The following is a 24,502-nucleotide window of genomic DNA, read 5'->3' as shown; positions in this document are numbered from 1 at the left end:
TGGGGCCATTCAACAGGTGGAGACCGACATCCTGGAAGGTAGATTATTGTACTAGCTGGAGTGGATGAACTAGATTTAGGAGTAGGTGTTGTGTTCTGGAGGAAAGAGCAGAAGCCGTCTTTGCTATGGCTCTAGATTTGGATCTATAAATGAGAAGCAGACAACGTTTTTAACAGATTGAGTGAATAGCTAAGACTTCTAAAGCTGTCCCACAATTACACTACTGGCCATTAAAATTGCTACACCAAGAAGAAATGCAGATGACAAACGGATATTCATTGGACAAATATATTATACTAGATCTGACGTATGATTACATTTTCATGCCATTTGGGTGCATAGATCCTGAGAAATCAGTACCCAGAACTACCACCTCTGGGCATAATTACGGCCTTGATACACCTGGGCATTGAGTCAAACAGAGCTTGGATGGCGTGTAAAGGTACAGATGCCAATGCAGCTTCAACACGATACCACAGCTCATCAAGAGTCGTGACTGGCATATTGTGACGAGGCAGTTGCTCAGCCACCTTTGACCAGACATTTTCATTTGGTGAGAGATCTGGAGAATGGGCTGGCCAGGACAGCAGTCGAACATTTTCTGTATCCAGAAAGGCCCTTACAGGACTTGCAACATGCGGTCGTGCATTATCTTGCTGGAATGCAGGGTTTCACAGGGATCGAATGAAGGCTAGAGCCATGGGTCATAACACATCTGAAATGTGACATCCACTGTTCAAATAGCCATCTGTGAATAAGAGGTTATCGAGATGTGTAACCTGTGGCACCCCATACCATCACGCTGAGTGATACGCCAGTATGCCGATGACAAATTCACACTACTGATGTGCATTCACCGCGATGTCGCCAAACAAGGATGTGACCATCATGATGATGTCAACAGAACCTGGATTCATCTGAAAAAATGACATTTTGCCATTCGTGTACCGAGGTTTGTCGTTGAATACACCATCGTAGGCGCTCCTGTCTGTGATGCAGCGTCAAGGGTAACCGCAGCCATGGTCTCCGAGCTGATAGTCCATGCTGCTGCAAACGTCGTCGAACTGTTCGTGCAGATGGGTGTTGTCTTACAAATGTCCCGATCTGTTGACTAGGGGATCGAGACGTGGCTGCACGATCCATTACAGCCATGTGGATAAGATGCCTGTCATCTTGACTGACTGATATGAAGCTGTTGGGATCCAGCACGGCGTTCCATATTACCATCCTGAACCCACCGATTCCATATTCTGCTAACAGTCATTGGATCTCGACCGACATGAGCAGCAATGTCGCGATACGGTAAACCGCAAACGCGATAGGCTACACTCCGACCTTTATCAAAGTCGGAAACGTGATGGTACACACTTCTCCTCCTTACACGAGACATCACAACAATGTTTCACCAGGCAATGCTGGTCAACTGCTGTTTGTGTATGAGAAATGGGTTGGAAACTTTCCTCATGTCAGCACGTTGTAGGTGTCGCCACCAACGCCAACCTTGTGTGAATGCTCTGAAAAGCTAATCATTTGCATATCACAGCATCTTCTTCCTGTCGGTTAAATTTCACATCTGTAGCACGTCATCTTCGTGGTGTAGTAATTTTAATGGCCAGTAGTGTAAGTTAGCTCACCATGCTTGTACCCATGACAGTTCACAGATTTACATGTAGCTTTGAGCTTCATAAGAGAAATAATTACAGCCAGAATGCTAACAGGATTTGAAATGGACCTTATGTTTTAAGCAGTTGTTGGAAATCATGTTGCATGTTGGACTTTTGGATGGAATCATAGTGTGGTAAGGTTCGTACGCAGAGGTGTCAGAAAGCTGGAGAGACCATCAGCCATGTAGTCACTACAGTTCATGATTATGGTGATGGAGACCTTGTCAGTGGGAAGAGTGATCAGGTCAGGATTGGCTTTTGGGTTACAAATAGCTGTTGTTTCCATAACCATTATGCTGGACTTACCAGGAAGAGATTTTAGTAAGTAGTATCGAGTCAGGTTGGAGATGAGGAATTCCTGGAATGCAAGATTACCAGGGGTTAACAACAGAGATGGATTACAATTGAAAGAAGATTGGAATAGTCTAAGCCGAGGTTCGATATTTGCTTTGGGATGACTGTGATACATGGCATGAATGACAAATAAGTGTTTCCACTTAAAATAATGGATAAAGGAAAGTAGATAATTGACAAGTTCGAGATGGTTAAACCTGGGTTAGTAAGACCACTTGAGAGGACTAAACTGTCTGCAAGAATCAGGTATTTTAAAGATACATAGAAAACTGTGTGGGAGCTCTGGAAAGGAAGTTTGAGAGTGATATACAAGGGCAGTTCAGAAGGTAACTTCTGTTTGGCTCTAAATAAAAAAACTTGCATGGAAGGAAATGATTGGAAACATTCTAAGAAAGAGTAAATGTGTATACACAAATAAATGATTACAGTTTCAGAAAATTGGATGATTTATTCGAGAGAAAGAGCTTCACACAATGAGCAAGTCAGTAACACATTGGTTGACCTCTGACCCTTATGCAAGCAGCTATTCAGGTTTTCAGAGATTGGTAGACTTGTTGGCTGTAGAGTTGTTGGATGTCCTCCTGAGGATTATCATGTCAAATTCTGTCCGATTGGTATGTTGGATCCTCAAAATTCTGAGCTGCTTGGAGGGCCCTGTCTATAATGGTTCAAGCATTTTTAGTTGGTGAGAAATCCGGCAAACTTGGTGGCTAAGGTAAGGCTCAGCAAGCATGAAAACAAGCAGTATAAACTCTTGCCATGTGTGGGTGGGCATTGTCTTGCTGAAATGTAAGCTCAGCAACAAAATGGGGCATAGAATGTTGTCGACATACCGGTGTGGTGTAATGGTGCCACAGATGACAACCCGAGGGGTCCTGCTATGAAAAGAAATGACACCCCACTCCTAGTTGTCAGGCAGTATGGTGGGTGGCAGTCAGTTTGTTATACCACCACTGTCTGGGCATCTCCAGACAGGTCTTTGTCGGTCATCGGGACTCAGTTTGAAAAGGACTCATCTCTAGAGACAGCTCTACTACAGTCAGTGAGATTCAAAGCTGAAGATGGGTCTGGCGATGCCCCAACAGTGATGAGATACCAACCTGACTGTCACTCACCAAAAGGCCCAACAACCAGGGGATGCCATTTCTTTTCATAGCAGGACCCCTTTGATTATCACTCGTGGTACCCTTAGAGCACAATGGTATGTTGACAATCGTCTGTGCCCCATTTTGTTGCCCTCCATAGCAAGCCATCCTGGGTTTACATTTCAACAAGCTACTGTCAGCCCACACATGGTGAGAGCCTCTGCTGCTTGTCTTCATGCTTGTCAAGCCCTACCTTGGCCAGCAAGGTCTCTGGATCTTTCCCCATTTGAGAACATTTGGAGCATTATTGGCAGGGCTCTCCATCCATCTCGTGATTTCAATGATCTAATGTACCAGTTGGGTGGAATTTGGCGTGGTATCCCTCAGCAGGACATCCAACAACTCTATCAATCAATGACAAGCCAAATAATGGCTTGTACATATAAGCGTCACAGGTAGACCAACATATACTGACTTACTCAATTTGTGAAGCTCTTTCTCTTGAGTAAATCGTAAAAAATTTCTGAAACTGTAATTATTTGTTTTTCTGTTACATGTGTATCTCATCTACCAATTTTCATCCCATTCATATAATTCCTTCATGGTGCCTCATTTTTTTGTCTTAGAGTGTAAAGTCACCCTTTAAATTTAAGCATTTGTCATAACATTTAACTAATTTACAAATTCCTTCTCCCTAGAATTCTGCCACTTGGGTACATAGCCAATCTTTCACAGCATATCAAAGTGCTATGATGCAGACTTCTTCTTCATGTGAGTGAACAGACGAAAATCACTTCGTGCCACATCTGGGCTGTATGGAGGATTATCAAAAACATTCCATTCAAATTGCTTCAAAATCTGTAGAGCTTTTTGGGCACTGAGAGGATGAGCACTGTCATGCAAAAACACAACACCACACTGTAATGTTTATTTTGAACAGCTCACTTAAGTTTCTTCAAAGTTTCGCAGTAGATGTTTGAAGTGACAATTTTCTTACACTCCACAAATTCAACCAGCAAAGCTCCTTCAGCATTTCAAGAAACTATAGTCACAACCTACCTCTATGACAGAGTTTGGTGCACCTTGTCTGCCTTTCATAGAGTATTGTATGACCACAAGACGCATTTCAGCTTTTATGTATGCCACCCAAGTTTCAACACATCAAAATTGTCTTAAAAAAAAAAACTTCCCCTTCTGCATCATAGCATTAAAGGAAGTCTAAGGCACAGCCCATTTGTTTCATTTATGGACCTCTATGAGCAATTTTGGTACCTACTGAACACAGAACTTTCATAGCCTAAGTTAATGGAGACAGCCTCAAACAGAACCATAAGAGAAATTTGCGGGAATTTCTCAGAAAGTTCAGGACGGCAAATTTACGATTTTCATTAACTGTTCCATGAATTTTCTTTACAAGAACATTATTCACTACAGAAGCCCTACCAACCCTCTCTTCATAATGAATGTCTATTCAATCACTTTTAAGAAACTGGACCCATTGCTGCCCAACACCTTCACTCATAATGTTTGGATCTTATACAGTACGCAACTGATGATGAATGTCTGCTGCTGAAACATTTTTCACAGAAAGAAATCTTATTATTGTTTGTATTTCGCAGGATTTTATGTTACAGCACTCATGTTTGGTATTATAAGAAGCAAATGCATGAAGTTCATACTTTCACAGCTGGATGGTTGCTGAATCAGAGGACATGCAGATGTGTGAGTGGCAGCACACCAATACCAGCACCATGATGGCAAGCCAGTTACTTTCTGAACTGCCCTTGTATACTACAGGGTGCTTAATGAAGTTCTGGATATGTGAGAAGAGAGCAGACTAACAATACATGGCCTGTGGTTATGAGTTGTTGAGGGCACTGTCATTGGATCGGAATAGGATATGAATACCACCGATAGCTTTGTCAGTTGGCGCTGAGCATGTTGTTCCAGGGAAAAGGAGGGGGGTGTAGAATCAATGGGTGAAAGAAAACAAATAGCATAACAATTAACATCATCTCACTTATTTGTGACAAGGACTTTGAGAGTGTAGCAGTCATAGTCACAGAAATAAATATAATAGGTGCAATTGTGACCATTCCCCATTAGGAACTTTTGAAATATTTTTGTATAAACTGAAAGTACAATGAATGAAAGCAGTCACAATTTACTTATTTCTATAATTTGTTTCAGATTATCTAGCACCGGGTGAATTCCTGTGGATTAATACATGTATGTGTTGCATTACAACATTGGGCGGCTGGGGGGGGGGGGTTGGAAGGGGGGGGGGGGTGACCTGTGATGCTGTCTCCAGTTGTCACAGGCTACTTTTATGTCCTGTTACATCACATATGCAATGACATTTTGTGAAAACAGACAGGAGAAAAGATGGCACTTAGAATCTAATACAGTTAGAAAGTGTGATGATGTATTTGATGTAACATACAGAAAAAAGGTGCCTGTGAGCACTGGAGAAGATGCCACAGGTTACCTAAAAGATGTAACATGACACATATATGTTCTATTAATCCACGTGAATCAGACATGATGGAAGTTCAAACCTCTGTAAAGTGGCATGGATATAAATAAATTGAGACTACTGATAATGAACTTGCTGTTTCATTCAATATCAATGACAGCCTTGATATGGGCTAAACAAATTTGTGGTGACAGAAACATGGACTTCCTCACCGAAAATAAACACAAGTGTACATTATTAGACCTAAGTAAAGCATGCTATCTGAAACAGTGGTGGATGTTCCAACTAGAGTCACACCAACCAACCAGAAAACCTTGGACCAAGTAACCGTTAACAAGTATAAGAAAGGTGCGTCAGTAAAAGTAGGCAAATGAGTATTCAGTGATCACACAGCCCAGTCCTCAGAATGGATAGTAAAAGAACAGTCTGTAAAAATAATGGCCTAAAAATGAAACAAAAAATCTTCAGTTAGTCAAACTTAAGACACTTAATGAATTATTAAGTAATGAACATTGGACATGTATCAGTCATACTGTAAATGTAGATGATAAGTTCACCTTATTTTTAGGGTACTATATTTTGTATTGGCCTTTCCTTTATGCATGTTATTAGACCTAACAAAAGCACATAATCTAGAAACAACAAATAACTGGAACATTAAAGGAACTGGAGCCTTGTGCAAGAGAATACGAATACTGCATGAAATATGTAAGGAAAGAACACATCCAATAGATGAACACACAAACTACAAGAAACATCTTTAGAAAATAAATCAACAGTCTTAAGAATGTATAATGATAATGCAGCAAATAAACTGGACTTCATCAGATAGGATATAGGGCACTTTTTAAACTTAAACAGTGTGTGCTGGCACAGAACAATAAGAAAATAGCTAGTTCAACAGAAACAGCAAACATCTTCAACTGTTACTTAACAGCAATAGCTGAAGATTTTAAACAAGACCATTTCACTACCAACATGCAAACAACCAAAATCAAAATATAATATTACCAAACCTCCCTTACAAAAACTCTTATGTTTTTTACTATTGAAACCAGAGAAGAGAAAAATAATGTCTGTTATTATTATCTAATTACTCTTGACCTCCATTTTTTCAGATGTATTAGAATGTATTACATATACCAAGGTGACAAAACTCATGAACAAAAATTATGTATCAATACAACTAAAGCATGAATTCGAAAGCCAGGAATCAACAGACTGTATATATAGTAGCCCAAAACTGATTGATGATAAAAGACATGTAATGGGAATATGCCTCAGCTTAACATAAGCATTTGATGTGATAGACCCACCATGCTCCTTCACGTACATGGAAACTATGATTATTAGGCTTATCAATGTAGTGGAATCAGCCATTTCTAGGTAACCATACACAGAGTTAGCACAAGAGTCAGAAAACAAAATTAGATTAGTCTCCAACTGCTTGTCGAACGAACAAACATAGTATCATATGACTATACTATCAATCGGTCACAGTTGGAATCAGCCACTCATACAGATACTTGGGTGTAACACTTTGTAGGGATATGAAATGGAATGATCACATAGGCTCAGTTGTGAGTATAGCAGGTGGTAGACTATGATTTATTGGTAGAATACTGGGGAAGTGCAGTCAGTCCAAAAAGGAGATCACTTACAAATCACTTGTGCAACCCATTCTAGAAACTTTCTCACGCATGTGGGATCTGTAACAAATAGGACTAACAGGGGAAATTGAACATATTCAGAAAAAGGCAGCATGAATGGTCACATGTTTGTTTGATTTATGAGAGTGTGTCACAGAGATACTGAAGGAACTGAACTGGCAGGCTCTTGAAGATAGATATAAACTACCCTGAGAAAGTAGTTAAAACTTCCGGGCTGAGAGGCCCGATTGGAGAGTCTACGTAAGAAGAAGGCTCAGCAGCTGTGTTCGCTCACTTTCTTGCTACGTTGCCGTGACACCGGTACAGTTCCGAAGTTTCTGAAGGTGAGAAGATTGTTCCACTCAGCGCAAGCTACCCGTATTTATGCACGCATGGAACTGGCATTTCTACGAGAACGGATCCATCAAACACGTCGGGGACTAGCGGTAACCAGCAGTCAATTATTAAATCTACATCTATTTATTAGTAATACGATGCAAGTTTGTGACTGGAATAAGGTGGATGGGCTAACATTTAGATCTATGGAACGTACTGCAGAAGTTTCCTCTAATAGGCAGAAGAAAAAGTTTGATAATCTACAGAGGAATAGACAGGAAACACCAGTAATCAACTCCCGAATGGTTGTAAATTTGTCCGGAAAAGAATTATCGAGGGATGAAATTTCTGTTCTCTCGAAAGGAGGAAATTTTGCAATTACTCCAATGAAGGTTCCAACGGAAGATATTGTAGCTAATATAGAGGCGGGGATTCGGTTGTTACCATCACACACTGCGGATGAAGTTAGGATGGAGACAGCAAGGATATTACGTAAAGCTAAGCCACCTAGCAGTAATTTGTCCCAAGGAGAAAAGAAGGCATTACGGGAGATTAATGAGGACAGGAGTATTATGGTACTTTCCGCTGACAAGGGAAACGCTACCGTGTTGATGAAGAGTGAGGATTACCACAGGAAGATCGACGATCTATTGGATCCTACCATTTACAGGAAGCTGAACAAAGATCCTACAACAAAAGTGTTGACAGCTACTAACCAACTAATAAAAAAGTCTTCTATTCCTGCAGCAGATAAAAAAGATCTTTGTAAAACGGAAGCATTCCCTCCTAGATTATATGGGTTACCTAAGGTACATAAACCAAATGTCCCTCTTAGGCCGATTTTGAGTGCTATAGGATCCCCTACTCAAGAGTTGGCTAGATATCTTGCCTCATTGCTACAACCGTTTATCGGAAAGACTGATCATCATATTAAGAACTCCATGCACTTCATCGAAAAACTGAAGGGGATTACTATAAGCCCCAGTGATATCCTTGTTAGCTTTGATGTTGTATCTCTGTTTACTATGGTTCCGGTGAACGAAACTCTGGCTTACATATCTGACATATTTCCTACTGATATAGTAGCCTTGTTCCGGCACTGCCTATCTACGACTTATTTCCAGTATAATAATGAGTTCTATGAACAAATTGATGGAGTGGCTATGGGTAGCCCCCTAAGTCCAGTCGCTGCTAATATTTTTATGGAATTTTTTGAGCAACAGGCACTTCAGTCAGCCAGAAAAAGTCCTTTGAAGTGGTATCGGTATGTGGACGATACTTTTGTGATATGGAATCACGGAGAAGAGCAACTGAACGAATTTCTGAAGCATTTGAACAGCATTAATTCAAAAATTCAATTTACCATGGAGACAGAGAGTAATGGACAGATTAATTTTTTGGACGTTTCAGTAATTAAACGAGCAGATGGTACTCTTGGTCACAAAGTATACAGAAAAGATACGCATACCGACCGTTATCTTCATAAGAGTTCAAATCATCATCCCAGGCAGAAGAGAGGTGTCATCAAAACACTGGTGGACAGGGCCAATAGAATTTGTGAGCCAGCGTATTTACAAGAGGAACTAAATCATTTGCGGACAGTTTTTCGGGAAAATGGATATACTGATAAGGAGATAGATCGTGCACTCCACCCTAGAAAGAAAATGTCCGAAAACATGCAAAAACAACAACCTTCAGCAGGGAAAGTTTTTCTTCCTTACATCCATAATATTACGGACCGTATCGGAAAAGTGCTAGCCAAGTTTAGAATTGAAACAATCAACAGACCAACTAAGAAGATTAGTGAATGTTTAAGATCGGCAAAGGATGCACGACACCCTTTAGCTACTCCGGGTGTTTACAAAATTCCGTGTAGTTGTGGGAAGGTTTACATCGGAACAACTAAAAGAAGTATCAATACTCGCCTGACTGAACACAAGAGGAACTGCCGATTGGGACACATGGATAAGTCAGCTGTAGCAGAACATGTTTTCGAAGACGGAGACCATGAGATAAAATTTAGCGAGACAAGCGTGCTAGCTAAGACATCGCATTATCATGCACGTATGTATAGAGAGGCGGTAGAGATTTTTAAACACCACAATAATTTTAACAAGAAAGAAGAAGGTTTGAAGTTAGATAAAATATGGCGATCAAAGATGTGACAATCGATTACCTTCGATCGAGAGTAATGACGCCAGTCAGAGATAGTTTTACTGTTGACATCACGTGACGAGTGGTGGTGCCCTCTACCCGCTCTATATATACAGGACCTCCGCGGCTTGGTAGCCAGTCGTAGACTCGCCTCGGAAGATGTTGTCCGCAGCTGGCAACGAAATGTCAGGGAGAAGAAGTTCTACTGTTCGACCACAGCCTCTCAGCCCGGAAGTTTTAACTACTGATGATGCCGGCCGTGAAAGCCTACACGCTATGATACCCTGAGAAAGTTTATTAAAAAACTTTGAAGATTGCTGTGATTCCAATGTCATTGGCTAACCTCAAGTTTTTTATTACTTATCATTGATTTTCATTATTGCTTGTCAATGTACAGATTGATCTCTTTGGAGATAGATAGGCTGCAACCCTGCCCTACTCCCTTGTCAAATACTGCTTCTCTTCCTTCAACTCTTATAGCTGCAGTCTGGTTTCTGTACAAGTTGTTGATAATCTTTTGTTTCTTATATTTTAACCCTTGTACCTTCAGAATTTCAAAGAGTGTATTCTAGTCAACATTATCAAAATCTTTCTGTAAATCTAGAAATGTAGGCTTACCTTCCTTCAACCCAGCTTCTAAGATAATTTGTCGGATAATTTTTTTGTTTTGTTTTCCCATACATGTTCCCACATTTCTTTGGAACATTAACTGATCATCCTCAATATTGGCTTCTATTAGCTTTTCCAGTCTTCTGTAAATAATTTACATCAGTATTGTGCAATTAATTTGCTCACATGTCACCAACTGCTTTCTTTGGAATTGGATTTGTTACATTCTTCTTGAAGTCTGAGGACAGTTCCACTGTCTCAAATATCTTGCACACCATATGGAACAGTTTTGTCATGGCTGGCTCTCCCAAGGATCTCAATAATTATTGGGAAACTTTGTCTACTCCAGGGGCATTGTTTCAGCTTAAGTATTTCACTGTTCTGTCAAATTCTTCTCGCAACATCATATCGCCCACCTCATCTGTAGCTACTTTCTCTTCCCTTTCCATAACACTGTCTTCCAGTTCATTTTCCTTGTATTGCCCATCTACATACTCTTATACCTTTCAATGAACCAGTATTAAAATTTTTGAAATCCTGGAAATTGTTAGTGCGTACTATGTATATTTTCATTCATGTCTAAACTATAGAATTATATTCAGGGACATCTTTTCTGCAACACAGAGATGCATGAAATAAAAAAAAAAAGACCACTATCAGAATCAGTTACTGCACATAGCATTAGTGGCTCATGTAGGTCTTTGTTTAAAAGTTGAACATACCACAATTGCCCAATATGTAAATATCATAAATATTACTGTTCTTCAAGAAACATGAAATGAGTAAAGAACATATGAATAAAACTTCATAATCACTGTGCAAGATAACCAGATAATCTTCATGTTGTCTAAAAACACATCAAAAAGGAACCTATCGAAAGGAGATAATACCCTAGAACAAAACTCCTAATACATTGTAAAATCTATCACAGATAAGAAAAGTTTGAGAGGAAAGTACTGACATATCTACATCTACATACGAGGGTAATACCAAAAGTAAAGTCTCCCACTCTTTTATAAGTACATAGACCTGTTTATTTCTACAATGGTATACATCAGTTTACAGCTTGAACATTTAGCTATTTTTTGACATAATCACCAATTCTGTTGATGCATTTTTGTAGACGCTGTGTCAGTTTTTGTATGCCCATGTCATACCAGCTCGCCGCCATGCTATTCAGAAAGTTATGAACTTCTTCTTTCACCTCTTTGTCAGAGCTGAATCGCTTTCCAGCCAAATGTTCTTTTAACTTAGGGAAAGGTGATAGTCACTGGACACCAAGTCAGGACTATAGGGTGGGTGGATGATTATGTACCACTGAAACTGTTACAGGAGAGCAACGGTTTGCCAAGCGATGTGTGTGTGAGCGTTGTCATGGAGAATATGTACGCCCTTGCTCAACATTCCTCTTCTCCAGTTCTGAATTGCCCGTTTGAGTTTTTTCAGAGTCTCTCAAATGGGCAATTCATAACCGGAGAAGAGGAATGTTGAGCAAGGGTGTACACATTCTCCATGACAATGCTCACCCACACATCACTCGGCAAACTGTTGCTCTCCTGCAACAGTTTCAGTGGAACATAATCACCTACCAGTGCCAGCCTTATGTGAGCTCTCTGTATTCAGAAAAGGCCATCTTCCAATTCTTGATCAACTAAAAACTTGACCACCCACTCGGTGAGCATGATGCACACCTATAATGCCAGTGATTTCAACAGTTGTTTCATTTTCTGTTCCATTAGTTCCTCCTTCCTAGCACAAGCTCCTCTGAACTGCACACATTGAAACTGCCAGCCTATAATATATCTCCACAATCCCTTGGTCCAAAGCTCTGCTAGTCCTTTATTTTCAACCACCATCTTCTGACTCATTCACCCTTCCCCTTGCCATTTCCTTACTTATCGTCTTTGGCCACATTCCCCACCTGTGCCAACATTATACTCTTCTTACTTTCTCCTGCTTCTGTCTACCGAGCAAAGTGGCGCAGTGGTTAGACACTGGACTCGCATTCGGGAGGACGATGGTTCAATCCCGTGTTCGGCCGTCCTGATTTAGGTTTTCCATGATTTTCCTAAATCGCTCCAGACAAATGCCGGGGTGGTTCCTTTGAAAGGACATGGCCGACTTCCTTCCCCATCCTTCCCTAATCCGATGAGACTGATGACCTCTCTGTCTGGTCTCCTTCCCTAAAGAAGCCAAGCCAAGCCTGCTTCTGTCTAATATGGTATCACGGTGGTGAGATACTTAAACTTGCACATGGGAGTACTGCATTTCATTTCCCCGTTGAGCAAATGGTGGAACTGTTGTGTTGAAACAGTACAGTTTTACTTGTACTCTGTCTCTAATGACTTCTTTCCTCATTTATCACTTTCTTGCCCAAAACATTACCATCCTAATGTAGATACCTCTATTGAAATGTTTATAGCTTACCTACAATGAGCACAAGCCAATAATGAAAGCCAAAGTGTGTCACAAGAACTTCTTTCCCAATAGGTATTGCTAGCTCTTGATAATTTCGTATTGATGCCCACAGGACACAGGCTAGTATCTGGAAGAAGCCTGTCAGCACCATGAAATATCCTCCATAGCGCACCACATGCAAGAAGGATAGATTGGCTACCAACCAGCATGGAAATGCAGACCTGTTCCAAACAAAAATATTTAATTACTGTAGACATCAAAAATAAGCATTTACAGAGAGATTATTACATTACAATGTGCTGTGATTCTATTCTTAAAGCTATACATAGACAATATCTCTATTTGTATGTATTTTGACCCGTGGTCTTCAGAAACCAATGAGCCATTGTTAACAGAGCCACTTTCCTAGTGCCATATAGCGGCTATATGTGCTGTGAGGATACTGATATCTTGGCATTGTGGTGATTCCGTACAATTTTACAGCCTATGAGAATTCGATGGAATTGGTCAGAGTAATGTGCAAAATGTGTTCACAGGGACTATAAATACAAATGTATACAAATTGTGTAGTGGACATAACGCTTTATATTATACATGTTATGGAGCCTTTGGAAGTATAAAATGTTTTCCACACCAACCAAGTAATAAATTCTTAATAAGCAGTGGAGCATGGATCAATATGATACAAGATAAGGCAGAACTAAGAACACACCCTTTTATTCACATAATTTTTAAGCTAAACTTACCATTATTATTATTAGTAGTATTGTTACACATGTAGCTATGAAAATATTCTCTTCCAGCACCTGATAGCATTAAGGATCTACCCAAAATTTAAACAAGCCACCATATATTTGTCAGAGGTATGGCTGGCGATATAAAAGGTTGGTTGTTTCGGGGAAGGAGACCAGGCAGCTAGGTCATCGGTCTCATTGGGCTAGGGAAGCACGGGGAAGGAAGTCGGCCGTGCCCTTTCAAAGGAACCATCCCGGCATTTGCCTGGAGCGATTTAGGGAAATCACGGAAAACCTAAATCAGGATGGCCGGACGCAGGATTGAACCGTCGTACTCCCGAATGCGAGTCCAGTGTCTAACCACTGCGCCACCTCGCTCGGTGGCGATATAAAATTCTTTAAAAGTTTTACCCAACTAATGTAGTGTGCATCTACATTATTTAGTTAAAACAGAATACTGTAGTTTGTCTGGTCATTAGTTAATTAGTTATTTACATATTCTGTGGACCATAATTTTGATCTCTCAGTGTGATGTGCAATGTGTCAGTTTTACAATTATAGTACACTATCTTAGTGAAAAGTTGGTAACATGCTGACTATTTATATTATTTTTTAAATAATGATTTTTCTTGTTATTTATTAAATAGCCTACATCATTTGGACAGGGGAGGGGGGGGGGGGCAGGTGGGGAAGGGGGGGAAGTCAAAGGTTTTTGTAGCTGAATACCTTACTTTTTCTGTGCCACACTACCACACTAGTCTGAGTGATGGACACTAAATCATTTCTCCTACTGATGCTATATTTATGCATGTTATTATTGTTTTCAAACTGTGACTGGTTGTTGAGAACAAATGTAATCAGGAAGTAAATTTACTATGAGGCTGATGTCAGTATGGCCAACTGATACTACATATTATCCACATTACATGCTTCTATGCAATGACACTTTTTTTTCTCAATGATGAGTTACCCCAGAATATGCTCCCACAAGACATTAATGAATGAAAATAAGAAATTAAGTCAAACTTTTGACTTTCCAAGTCTGAAACCTGATATTATCTGTAATGCAAAATTTGAAAATCTTTGACATTTAAGGAAATATATGACATTTGACTTCCAGTTCAAATTTTTATCAGTAAAGATACCTAATAATTTTGAATATTCTGTTTTATTTATTGATTGGCCCACATGTAATACATTTATAATAGAGTAGTTAGGCATCATGCTGCACTGTATTGTATGTATTGTTTTTTAACAAATTCAGTAATGGTCCATTCGCATATAACTAGTTACTAATTTTCAAGAAATGTTATTTACATATTCAAAAAATGGAAAATCAAGAATGAGTCAACAGTAACAAAATAAATTAGGATTGTCTGCTAATAGCCATGTAGAGGAGGCACTGAGCAGTACACAGGCACCTTCGAAAGTAGACTTTGGGAGTGTGTAGATACACGGTGGGACAGGATGGTGAACTGCTAGGGGCAACATCAGGAGATCTGTGCTGGCAGTGTGAGAGGAGGAGGTGGTGTGTGTGTGTGTGTGTGTGTGTGTGTGTGTGTGTGTGTGTGTGTGTGTGTGTGCGCGCGCGCGCGCGCGCGTGCGTGCGTGCGTGTGTGGAGCAGGGGAGGAGGGGATGGCTGGAAAGAAGAGAGAGGAAGAACTGTGCAGGTGAATGGATGCTAAAAAGCATGTGTGAGGTTGGAGAGGGAACAAAGCAAGCAATGAGGCAGGTGAAGGGCAGAGGTTAGCAAAGATTGAGGCAAAGTGGGCTGCAACAATGAAAAAGACTTTGCAAGTAGAGTCCCCATTTGTGCAGTCCAGAAAAGCTGGTAGCGGTGACAGAAAAATCCAGTTGGCATGGCCTGTGAAGCTGTCATAGAAGTCATGTACATCATGTTGTGTGCCATGTTTAGCAACTGTGATCACCATTCATGAAGGCAGACAGTCTGTTAGTGGTAATGCCTACATGGAATGAAACAAAGTGGTTGTAACTAAACTGGTAGACTACATGGCTGCTTTCAGAGGTGGCCTTTGATGGAGTAGGAAATGCCTGTGACTGGACTGAAGTAGGTGGCAGTGGAGGAAGGGTGTAGGGAACAGATCTTGCATATAGGTCCTTTACAAGAACGTGAGCCATAGGGCAATGGATTGTGAGTGGAAGTGGAATAGGGATAGACAAGCATTTGTGTAGGTTGGGTGGACAGCTCCCATTGTGGGAGGGGAAGGGAAGATATTTCTCATTTCGGCTCATGTGTCATCTATTGTTGACAAAGGCCTTAACGGCCAAAAGATTTTTTTGTGACAGTGTTTTTGTTGTGCCTAGCTGCGACTCAGCATCTCTGTTATATGGTGAGTGGCAACTTTCCTTTTTATAATATTGTTGCATTCAGTCCTGGATTTTCCATTGTTTGATACAGTTGTTCATGTGACATGTGATAGGTACATGAAAACCTGCAAATCAGTTATCAGGCAAAGTTAAATTTAATTCATTTTTCAGTTTATTTATCTCATTGCACTGATTCCATTGATACCAGTAATTTGTCTATAGATTATTTTAATTAAAAGCCATAGTTGATTAAAGATAATACTACAATTCAAGAAGTAGAAAAATCCTATGAGCTAATTGGCAGAATCCATTATAATGACCCACACCATTCTAAAGCTAAGAATTCCAATTTCCCAAATATGTATTTTAAATTACATGAAACTCATTCTCTTCTGAAATAATTAAAGTTGAAGTTATGAGCTACTTCCAAATTTCCATTGCAGATGTTGCCTTTAATCACTGTTAGATTCAGACCTTCAGCTGCCTATTTTCATTAACTTAATTCTTCTGTCCAATATGGTGTACAGCACTAATTAATTGTCTGCCTAATCAATTATTTCATGTAATTTACTATGATTTTCAATATGGTGGTTAAATTTATAAACAAAGAGATTCACATCATGGAAGCATAATAATATCCATATAATCTTGTAAATTTCTAACCAATAACATTTTTATAAGCCAAAATTTAGTAAAAGGTTGCAGTTCATTCAAAACAGCTAAATTTAGCCTAGCCAATTTTCAAAGTATTATATAGTTTACAAAATAACAATTTGTACACCAATCTTTATAAAACCATTTAAGTCCCATTCTGCAATCTGTGATCAGAAATCTTAGAAGCAACAACTATTGACAGTTGATACAGTTAAGTTCACTGCAGTCAGTTTGTCAGAGGTGACAATTCAGCAAAATGTACAATGCTCAGGTCGAATTTCATGTCCTGTCATTTCTTATTTAACAACTCAGTGAAACTGCATTTTAATTACTTTTTCTGTGCATGATGTGGTTGTGGTATCATAGGTCAATACCATCCCTACTGACACATCACAGTTGGCAACGGAAACACATATTTCTGTCAGACACCAATAGCAGTGCCGCAGGGACCCTGTGGATCCAATGAAGTTGCACCTGCTGAGCTGTGCCTTCAGTGGCTCCGACTATGAGTGCCCTCTGCCACCACAACTTAGGATGGCTGGTGGCAGTTATGGGGCACAGTCTCAGTTGCAGTCTTCAGTCTTAGTAAGTCTTTGACAGTTTACTCCCATCAGTAGCAGGAGCCCCAAACTACATGACACTTTTCTTATAATAGCTGGGCTTTATTGCTGTTTATTCTTTTGTAAAGTTTGTTCACAATTTGTGGAGAAAGCTACAAGTTAAATAAAACTTCTGTTTTCTATATTTACATGTTCACTAATCATTTCTGCTCCTGTTCAGCCTCCCTACAACAATAGCTGTTGCACAACTTTGTAACCAACCTATCCTTACCATTGTGTACGAACGGTACCCAATAGTGACTGACTGTGTCAGATGTCAACAATGACCTACCAGGACAAGTGATAATCAATTGCCATCAAAGACAGTGTTAACTAATGAGAACATATGGTTACTATGCATTCTTGTTTATTTTTGGCATCTCTGCTCAACTGATAAAACAATTGTGTTATTCTAGTAGGGTTGTGCTATCACTTTAGATAGTGCTTAACTCTTGACTATTATGTTAATTGTTCTTCTGACTCACTGAACAAATACTAACCATCTTTTTGAGGTTAGGACAGAGATTTTCTACGTAAGGCACAGTATTAAGCCATAATATGATATCCTGGTGGTTGGGCTTATGTAATTTAGAAAGTGGGTAGAAGGTAGGAGTCTGGGGTTTGTCAAAGGAGAGGGGAGTGATAAACTCAGGTCAGAGGTTCTGGGATGGACCTATAGATTTGAGGAGTGACTGGAGATTACACCAGGTTTTTTAAGTAGGATAACTGTAGCAGGACTTATTGGACATGTCTGACAGCTGTCTGAGACCCTCCACCAGGTAATCCCTGTGAGTCATAACAGCAGTGGTGGCTCTTTTGTTGATGGATATATTATAAGGTAGAGATCAGATTTAGGTGGTGGATTGTGGTTCTTTCAGTGGATGTGATGTTGGTTTCCATAATGAGGGATTTGAGGGAGGAGTCAGACAGTTCGTGGAAGTCTTCCATCGGATAGTCACTGCAGTTCATCAAAACAGTGGTGGAGCCTTTATCTGCAGGGAGGATCTGTTGTGAGATTGTATGATTGTCCTTTCTTCTGCTGAAACATTAGTGTTCTTAGAAAGGATAGTGAGACCAGATTGTAAGTACAAAATACCTGGAAAGTAACCAGGGGGAGGTGGTGGTGGGGAGGGGAGAGGGGAGGTGGGGAGGGAAACAGCTACTGTTGTATGCGTAGTAAAAACTGGGAGAGGCAAGTTTCAATGTTGGTATTCTGTTGGCTGCACTTGGAGAAACTTGTGTCGAAGAAGTGCTTCCACTGTAGGAACTGGGAAAAGGTGAGTAGGTATCAGGTAAGTCCAACACAGTTAAACTTGGGTGTAGGGCTGAAAGATAGGTCTGGGGTTTTCACTGAGATCATTAACAACAGTTTTTTTTGTGTTTTTTTAGGTTCTGGATGTTGTGGAACACTGCAAGGGAGTTTTGAAGGATGTGGCAATTTGAAAAGGTCAGCTAGGCAGAGTCTGGGTGCTATGAGGCAATGACAAGGGGCTTCGCTGTGAATGGGATGGGTGTTGATGGATAATGGTGCTCCAAAGCAGTAGTAGGATCTCGGTAGGTAAGATAATTTATGGAGGTGTGAACACCCACCCCACCCTATTCCACCTGCCAAACTGCACTTCTGGTTTTGTGCGTCCAGCCTGCACTGTGTAAGGATACAAGTGTGTGTGTGTGTGTGTGTGTGTGTGTGTGTGTGTGTGTGTGTGTGTGTGTGTGTGTGTGTGTGTACAATCATTGTCTCTAAACTGTTCCTCTACTGTGTGGACTACATAAAATGCTGAAAGATTTGTTCATGTCCTTCTGCATTTAGTGTTTTCTTAAGTGCAATAAGGGGAGCACACTGTAACTATGAAAACCACTCCCATACTCTAGTGCCACCTCATCTGTACTTCACTGTTGGTACAACACATGATGGCAGGTGTAGAGAATGTGATCACTATTTTGCATTTCAGAAAATATATTGGTGTATTTACAACAATACTTTAGATTTTCTAGCTGAAACAAGTTTTTATAGGTACATTAATTCCAACATTATTGCTTTAAGAATGGAAACTAACAAATAAATTTCCATTTCAGTAAATTCATGACACTGTCAATGTGAAAGATATTTACTCAGTATCGTAATCACATATCTCTTGAAATATATGTTTACCTCAGCTTCTGTGTTCTGCCACAACTTCTTTAATAATTTGGGCTCTTTCTGCCTGTCACATCTTCATTTTCCAGAAAGACAAAGTAAACACTATCATCAAGAACTTTCTTTCTCAGCAATGTCACTTAATACATGTCAAACAACTCCAAGTTGGAATATCAACAATGTGAGTAAAAGATAGATTGCTATTTACATAAAGATGACACATTAAGTTTCAGACAGGCACAATTAAAAGACATACTTTAGCTTTTGGCCACAGCCTTTGTTGAAAAAAAGAAAGACAAATATACATACATTCATTCACACAAGCAAGCACACATCATGCACATGTGACCACTATCTCTGGACCAGAATCTGGTCCAAGCTGCTTGAGATGGCAATCACATGTGCATGATTGTCCGGATGAATGTGTGTGTGTGTTTCTCTTTCTTTTTCTGGTATGGGCTGTGGTCAAAAACTAGAATGCAAATGTCTTTTAACTGCACCTCTCTACAACTTAATGTGTCATCTTTATGGTAAGTAAGAATCTATCTTTTTCATACATTGTTGATATTTCATAAATGTCATTAGAGATGTTATCAATTTTACCAATAAGAAAACTGAACCTTCTTTCTGTAAGAAATTTCACTATGGTGAAATCATTTTTATTGAATCTTGGCCATCTTTCCTTCGTCTTGTCCATTCCTTCATTTTCATTTGACATGTGCTGTTCTACATCACTATTACATGTTCTGGAGATAGAATCTGAATCACAAGACAGGGATTCCCTGATTTCAGCTCTGTCACTATCAGTTTCATTGAAGTTCCTGACAACAACACTTTTCCTGGAGTTGATGGTAAGCACATTGATTATGTGACATTCCTTTTGTTTCATTAGAATGAAACTGTTTCAACAGCATTTCAAAGGATGCTGTCCAAGAAATTTGATATCATGTGTGTTTATTCTGGAATCTGTAACACTCCCTACTGTGAGAGCAGAAAAAGTTCCTGCTTTTCCATAACGTTGGATTTAGAAGTGATAGCTAACTTTTCAAAGGCCCCTTTCAATAGCCTAAGAAATTCAGAGTTTACTAATTTCTCCAGGCATGATTTAGAGGTCTAAAAAGGGCACACCAAGTGGCTGCAACAAACGAATAAAGTTAGGTGATAGAAACACAAAATGAATGCCATGTTCCTGCCACAGTTTAATCATGTTAAGTAACAGATGATCCAAGAGACTGTCACCTAAACCAGTTTTGAGTCTTCCAAATGCTGGAGATAAGGCAAGACAATCTGGATAAATCATGATTCAAACACTATTAGGTCAAACCAACCACTTTGATTCCTATTATAACTTGCACCAGTTAAATCTCCTTCAGACCAAGTATCATAGAGATGTTTTGCCCTATAAACTGTGTGCACTGTCTGCAGCCACTGATATCATTACACTGATACTTGACTTAGAAATCTCCACAATCCTTTCAGAATGTTCTGTACTTAACTTCACTGTTACTTCCACTTGTTTGGGATAATCAAGAAAGTTGGTCTCATCATATTTTATAATGCTGGTGGAGGGACACCATTTATGGACACTTGATTATTCTTAAAACAATCACTCATGGTTTCCAGGGAACTGCTGCCCTTGCCCTCCTTACATTTCATTTACTCTAAGAGTTAGTTCCTTATTTCTTTCCAGAAAACAGTGTACCCACTCATGACCAGATCAGTTTTCATGAAATCTTTTTTTAATTTGCCCTGCTCAGTTAAGAGATCCCTAATATCATTATTCCTGAAAGAAAATCCCAATTTTGCACAACACAGTATTCCTTCAACCAGATAATTTTCCTCATTATTGATTGATGCTGGTTGGCCATCCACTTTACATCTGTATCTGTTATTGAACATTTCATGTTGTATAAGGAACTGCATATTGTTCTGAAGCCTTGTTGATGCTTAATTTTTCCTGATTTGATAGTGTTCAGAGCATTTATAAGGAATTCTGTGTTGTAGTGGGATTTATGGTTTAGTGTCCACCTGCTTAGCTGGGTGGTAATGTGCTTGCCTCCCATGCAGTGGGCCCAGGTGGTTCAATTCCCAGAGGGGTTGGAGATTTCCCCCTCTTGTGGACTGGGTGTTGTGTTGTCCTCATCATCATTTCATCCTAATCACCGGCACACAAGTCACCCAATGTGGCATCGACTGAAATAAGACTTGCACTTGGCAGCTGAATTTCCCCAAATGGGACCTCCTGGCCAACAATACCACACAATCATTTCATGGATACACACTAAAAACTGCAATTTTATGTTGAAAAATAGCTAAAAGATTGGATTCACACCACCTGATTGGATTCACCTCACTTTACGGTATTTCATTTATTGTCATGCTATTAATGCTTCTCATTTTAGGGTATTCCATCTATTGTCATGCTATTAACGCTTTGTGTTCATACATTTGCCCTTAATTCTCATACTCAGAGATGGGGTTTGCATTGCAGGATTGCTGTGGATTTGAAGTGTGCACTCTGACATTACCAAAGATAAAGACAGTGTTCATGGTATCCACAGTATTTTGTAAAGTGAAATAGTGCACAAGACATGAGTTTCTTGTGTGGTAGAGACACTGGCAATGCATATCAAATTCAGTGCCTTTATGCACTCTATATCTGAACAGATGTCAACTGAACAGATGTCAACCAGAGCCTCAAACATTTCAAACAAAACAGTTTACCACTGAATGAGGGAGACAGGTGCGTGATGCCCATGAGTATTCAAACAGTAGATATGGAAGAGAAGGTACTTGCACAAGTGAAAGAATAGCCATCAAGAAGCACGTATTACTCATGCTATGGATGTGTCTCAAAAGTATGATGAGCAGTTGCAACCCTATTATCACCAGTGATTTCAGGGTTCGACTGTGAATTTCTGACAAGTAATTCAGTTTTGTGAGTGCCTTGTTCCATGTTGTGCAAATGAGCCCAATTTTCTATGCAATGTGGTCTTGAAAGATGAGGCACAGTTCACCAGAGATAAGTTCTTTAACTGTCATAACAGTAACAGCTGGGCATGGCACAATCTTTGCAGCATCCCATTTGGACACCATCACCATCACAGGTTTGCAGTGAATGTATGGGCTGGTATTACCAGTGATAATGTGTTCAGACTATATGTCCTGCCACCATGATTGAATGGATTAAGGTCTTCATTGAATAAGTTTTTCCAGAGCTGTTAGAGGATGTAACACTTAACAAGCATTGCCCAATGTGCCTGCTACTATACCTAGCACCTGCACATCTTTCTGTGCAGATATGTGATGTATGCAGTGATATATATCTGAGGCAATGGGGTAAAAGCGAAGCCCCCCCCCCCCCCCACCTTTTATTAATATAGGAGGGTGGGGGCAGGGATACGTTCCAAAAGCATCAAGTACACAACACCAGTCCCTGAGGTACCATCACTTCTCACGAGGTTACTTGCTACATCCAATGAGATTCATGCAATATCTGGTGTACTTGGTTGAGTGCTCCCCATTTTTCTACGAAACTGTTATGCCTATATTGAAAGTGATGGTCACCACTTTGAACAGCTCCTAAAATGTACAATATTGTTGAGTTAACAGCAAATGTTCTTTCCTGAACTTGAAGTGCATGTGCACTGATTGTTCTTGTTGTTCCTAACATCCCAAAGTTTTCACCGGCTCCTGATTACTCCCAAGACCATAACTCCTATTCCAAAACTGTTCTATTTAAGATTCCTCTATTCATTTCTTCAATTTGTGTGCAACATTTTGAATCACTGAGTAGAATGGCTGGTTGTGTACCCAATAAGTGAGGAGAGTTTTCTGGATGGTGTGGGTGGTAACATGTTGTCTGGCATTGAAATGTAAACTGATTTTCTGTATTGCTGACTCTTAAAACAAAGTTAGCCACTGCCAATGGCCTAGACTGAACACTGTCCTTTGGTGCAATTTCGTGCCATAAGAGTAGACCAATATATTCTGTAACTTATTGGCTCAGGTAAGATTTTTCTGAAAACATCTAGTAATAGGGTTCTGGCACTAGTGTTAATATCTATGCTATCCAATTACAAGAGTTTCTTTTATAGAATGTTGGTTTGTGTATCCAGTATGTGAGAAGAGTTTTCTGGATGGTGTGTGTGATGACACATTGTCTGGCATTGGAGTAGAAGTTGATTTTCTGTATTGTTACCTCTTACAACAAAGACAGCTGACAATGGTCTCTTTCCATCCATACTTTGTTGGCAATAACAGCAGGAGCAGCTAGTTGATAAAAACTAATATAGTTTCATTAGAGTCTTTTCATAGTGGCACTAAAAGCCATGAGTCATAGTAAATATTGCATACTGTTATAGAAGATTTTGATTATTGTTTTTGAAACACCAAATGGCTTTTTCATTATTTTTATGTTGAGTCATGGATGGGTCAGAGGCCATTCTTGTGTTTTTGGTTTAAATAAAACAATAGAAATCTGACTTAATGGCAGTCTCCACATAAATTTAATTTGGCCTCTATCCGAATGAATAGTGCTGAGGTGTAACCTTCCTGCCTTCACTTTTCAATTTATGATTGCTCTGCCATTTGGAGTGACTTCTGAGGTGCTGCATGTACGTGTTTGACAGAATACTTCATGCTTAAGTGAGAAGCATTGTCAGTAATGCATCTGATGTCATTTTCAGTTGGGGAAAGAATTTATAAATGTTCAGCATGTAGTCATATTTACAAAAAATTTGCGATGTGAATGTAAAATGACTCATACCAGCTCATTATGATATGTCATCCAAAATGATCAGTGGAACATGAAATTAACCAACTAGTGAAGGTTATGGTCCAAACAGTTCCACCACCTCTGCCTCAATAATCACAACACAATTTTCTTTGCCAAGATACCTTCCCAGAGAGGCTAAATCACAGGTAACATTGCTGAGCACTCCACATGGCTTGAAAATACACTACTGGCCATCAAAATTGCTAAACCATGAAGACGACGTGCTACAGACGCGAAATTAAACCAACAGGAAGAAGATGCTGTGAAATGCAAATGATTAGCTATTCAGACAAGGTTGTCACCGGTGGTGACACCTACAACATGCTGACATGAGGAAAGTTTCCAACCCATTTCTCATACACAAACAGCAGTTGACCGGCGTTGCCTGATGAAATGTTGTTGTGATGCCTCATGTAAGGAGAAATGCGTACCATCACTTTTCCGACTTTGATAAAGGTCGGATTGTAGCCTATTGCGATTGCAGTTTATCATATCATGACATTTCTGCTCGCGTTGGTTGAGATCCA

General features: G+C 39.8%; 1 protein-coding gene across 5 annotated transcripts in view; it reads right to left on the bottom strand.

The window, feature by feature from the left end:
- Window positions 1-24,502, bottom strand: part of LOC126281930 (dual oxidase maturation factor 1-like) — a 107,619-nt gene that overhangs the window by 31,967 nt on the left and 51,150 nt on the right. For all 5 annotated transcript variants that reach the window (XM_049981269.1, XM_049981266.1, XM_049981268.1 and 2 more), the window contains one exon: window positions 12,755-12,966. In XM_049981269.1, coding sequence (XP_049837226.1) covers window positions 12,755-12,966 — 212 coding nt within the window. The remainder of the gene's footprint in view (window positions 1-12,754; window positions 12,967-24,502) is intronic.

The sequence above is a fragment of the Schistocerca gregaria genome, chromosome 7 (genome assembly GCF_023897955.1).
Source record: "Schistocerca gregaria isolate iqSchGreg1 chromosome 7, iqSchGreg1.2, whole genome shotgun sequence".
NCBI classification, from domain to species: Eukaryota; Metazoa; Arthropoda; class Insecta; order Orthoptera; family Acrididae; genus Schistocerca; species Schistocerca gregaria.
This window is presented reverse-complemented; position numbering and strand designations above follow the sequence as displayed.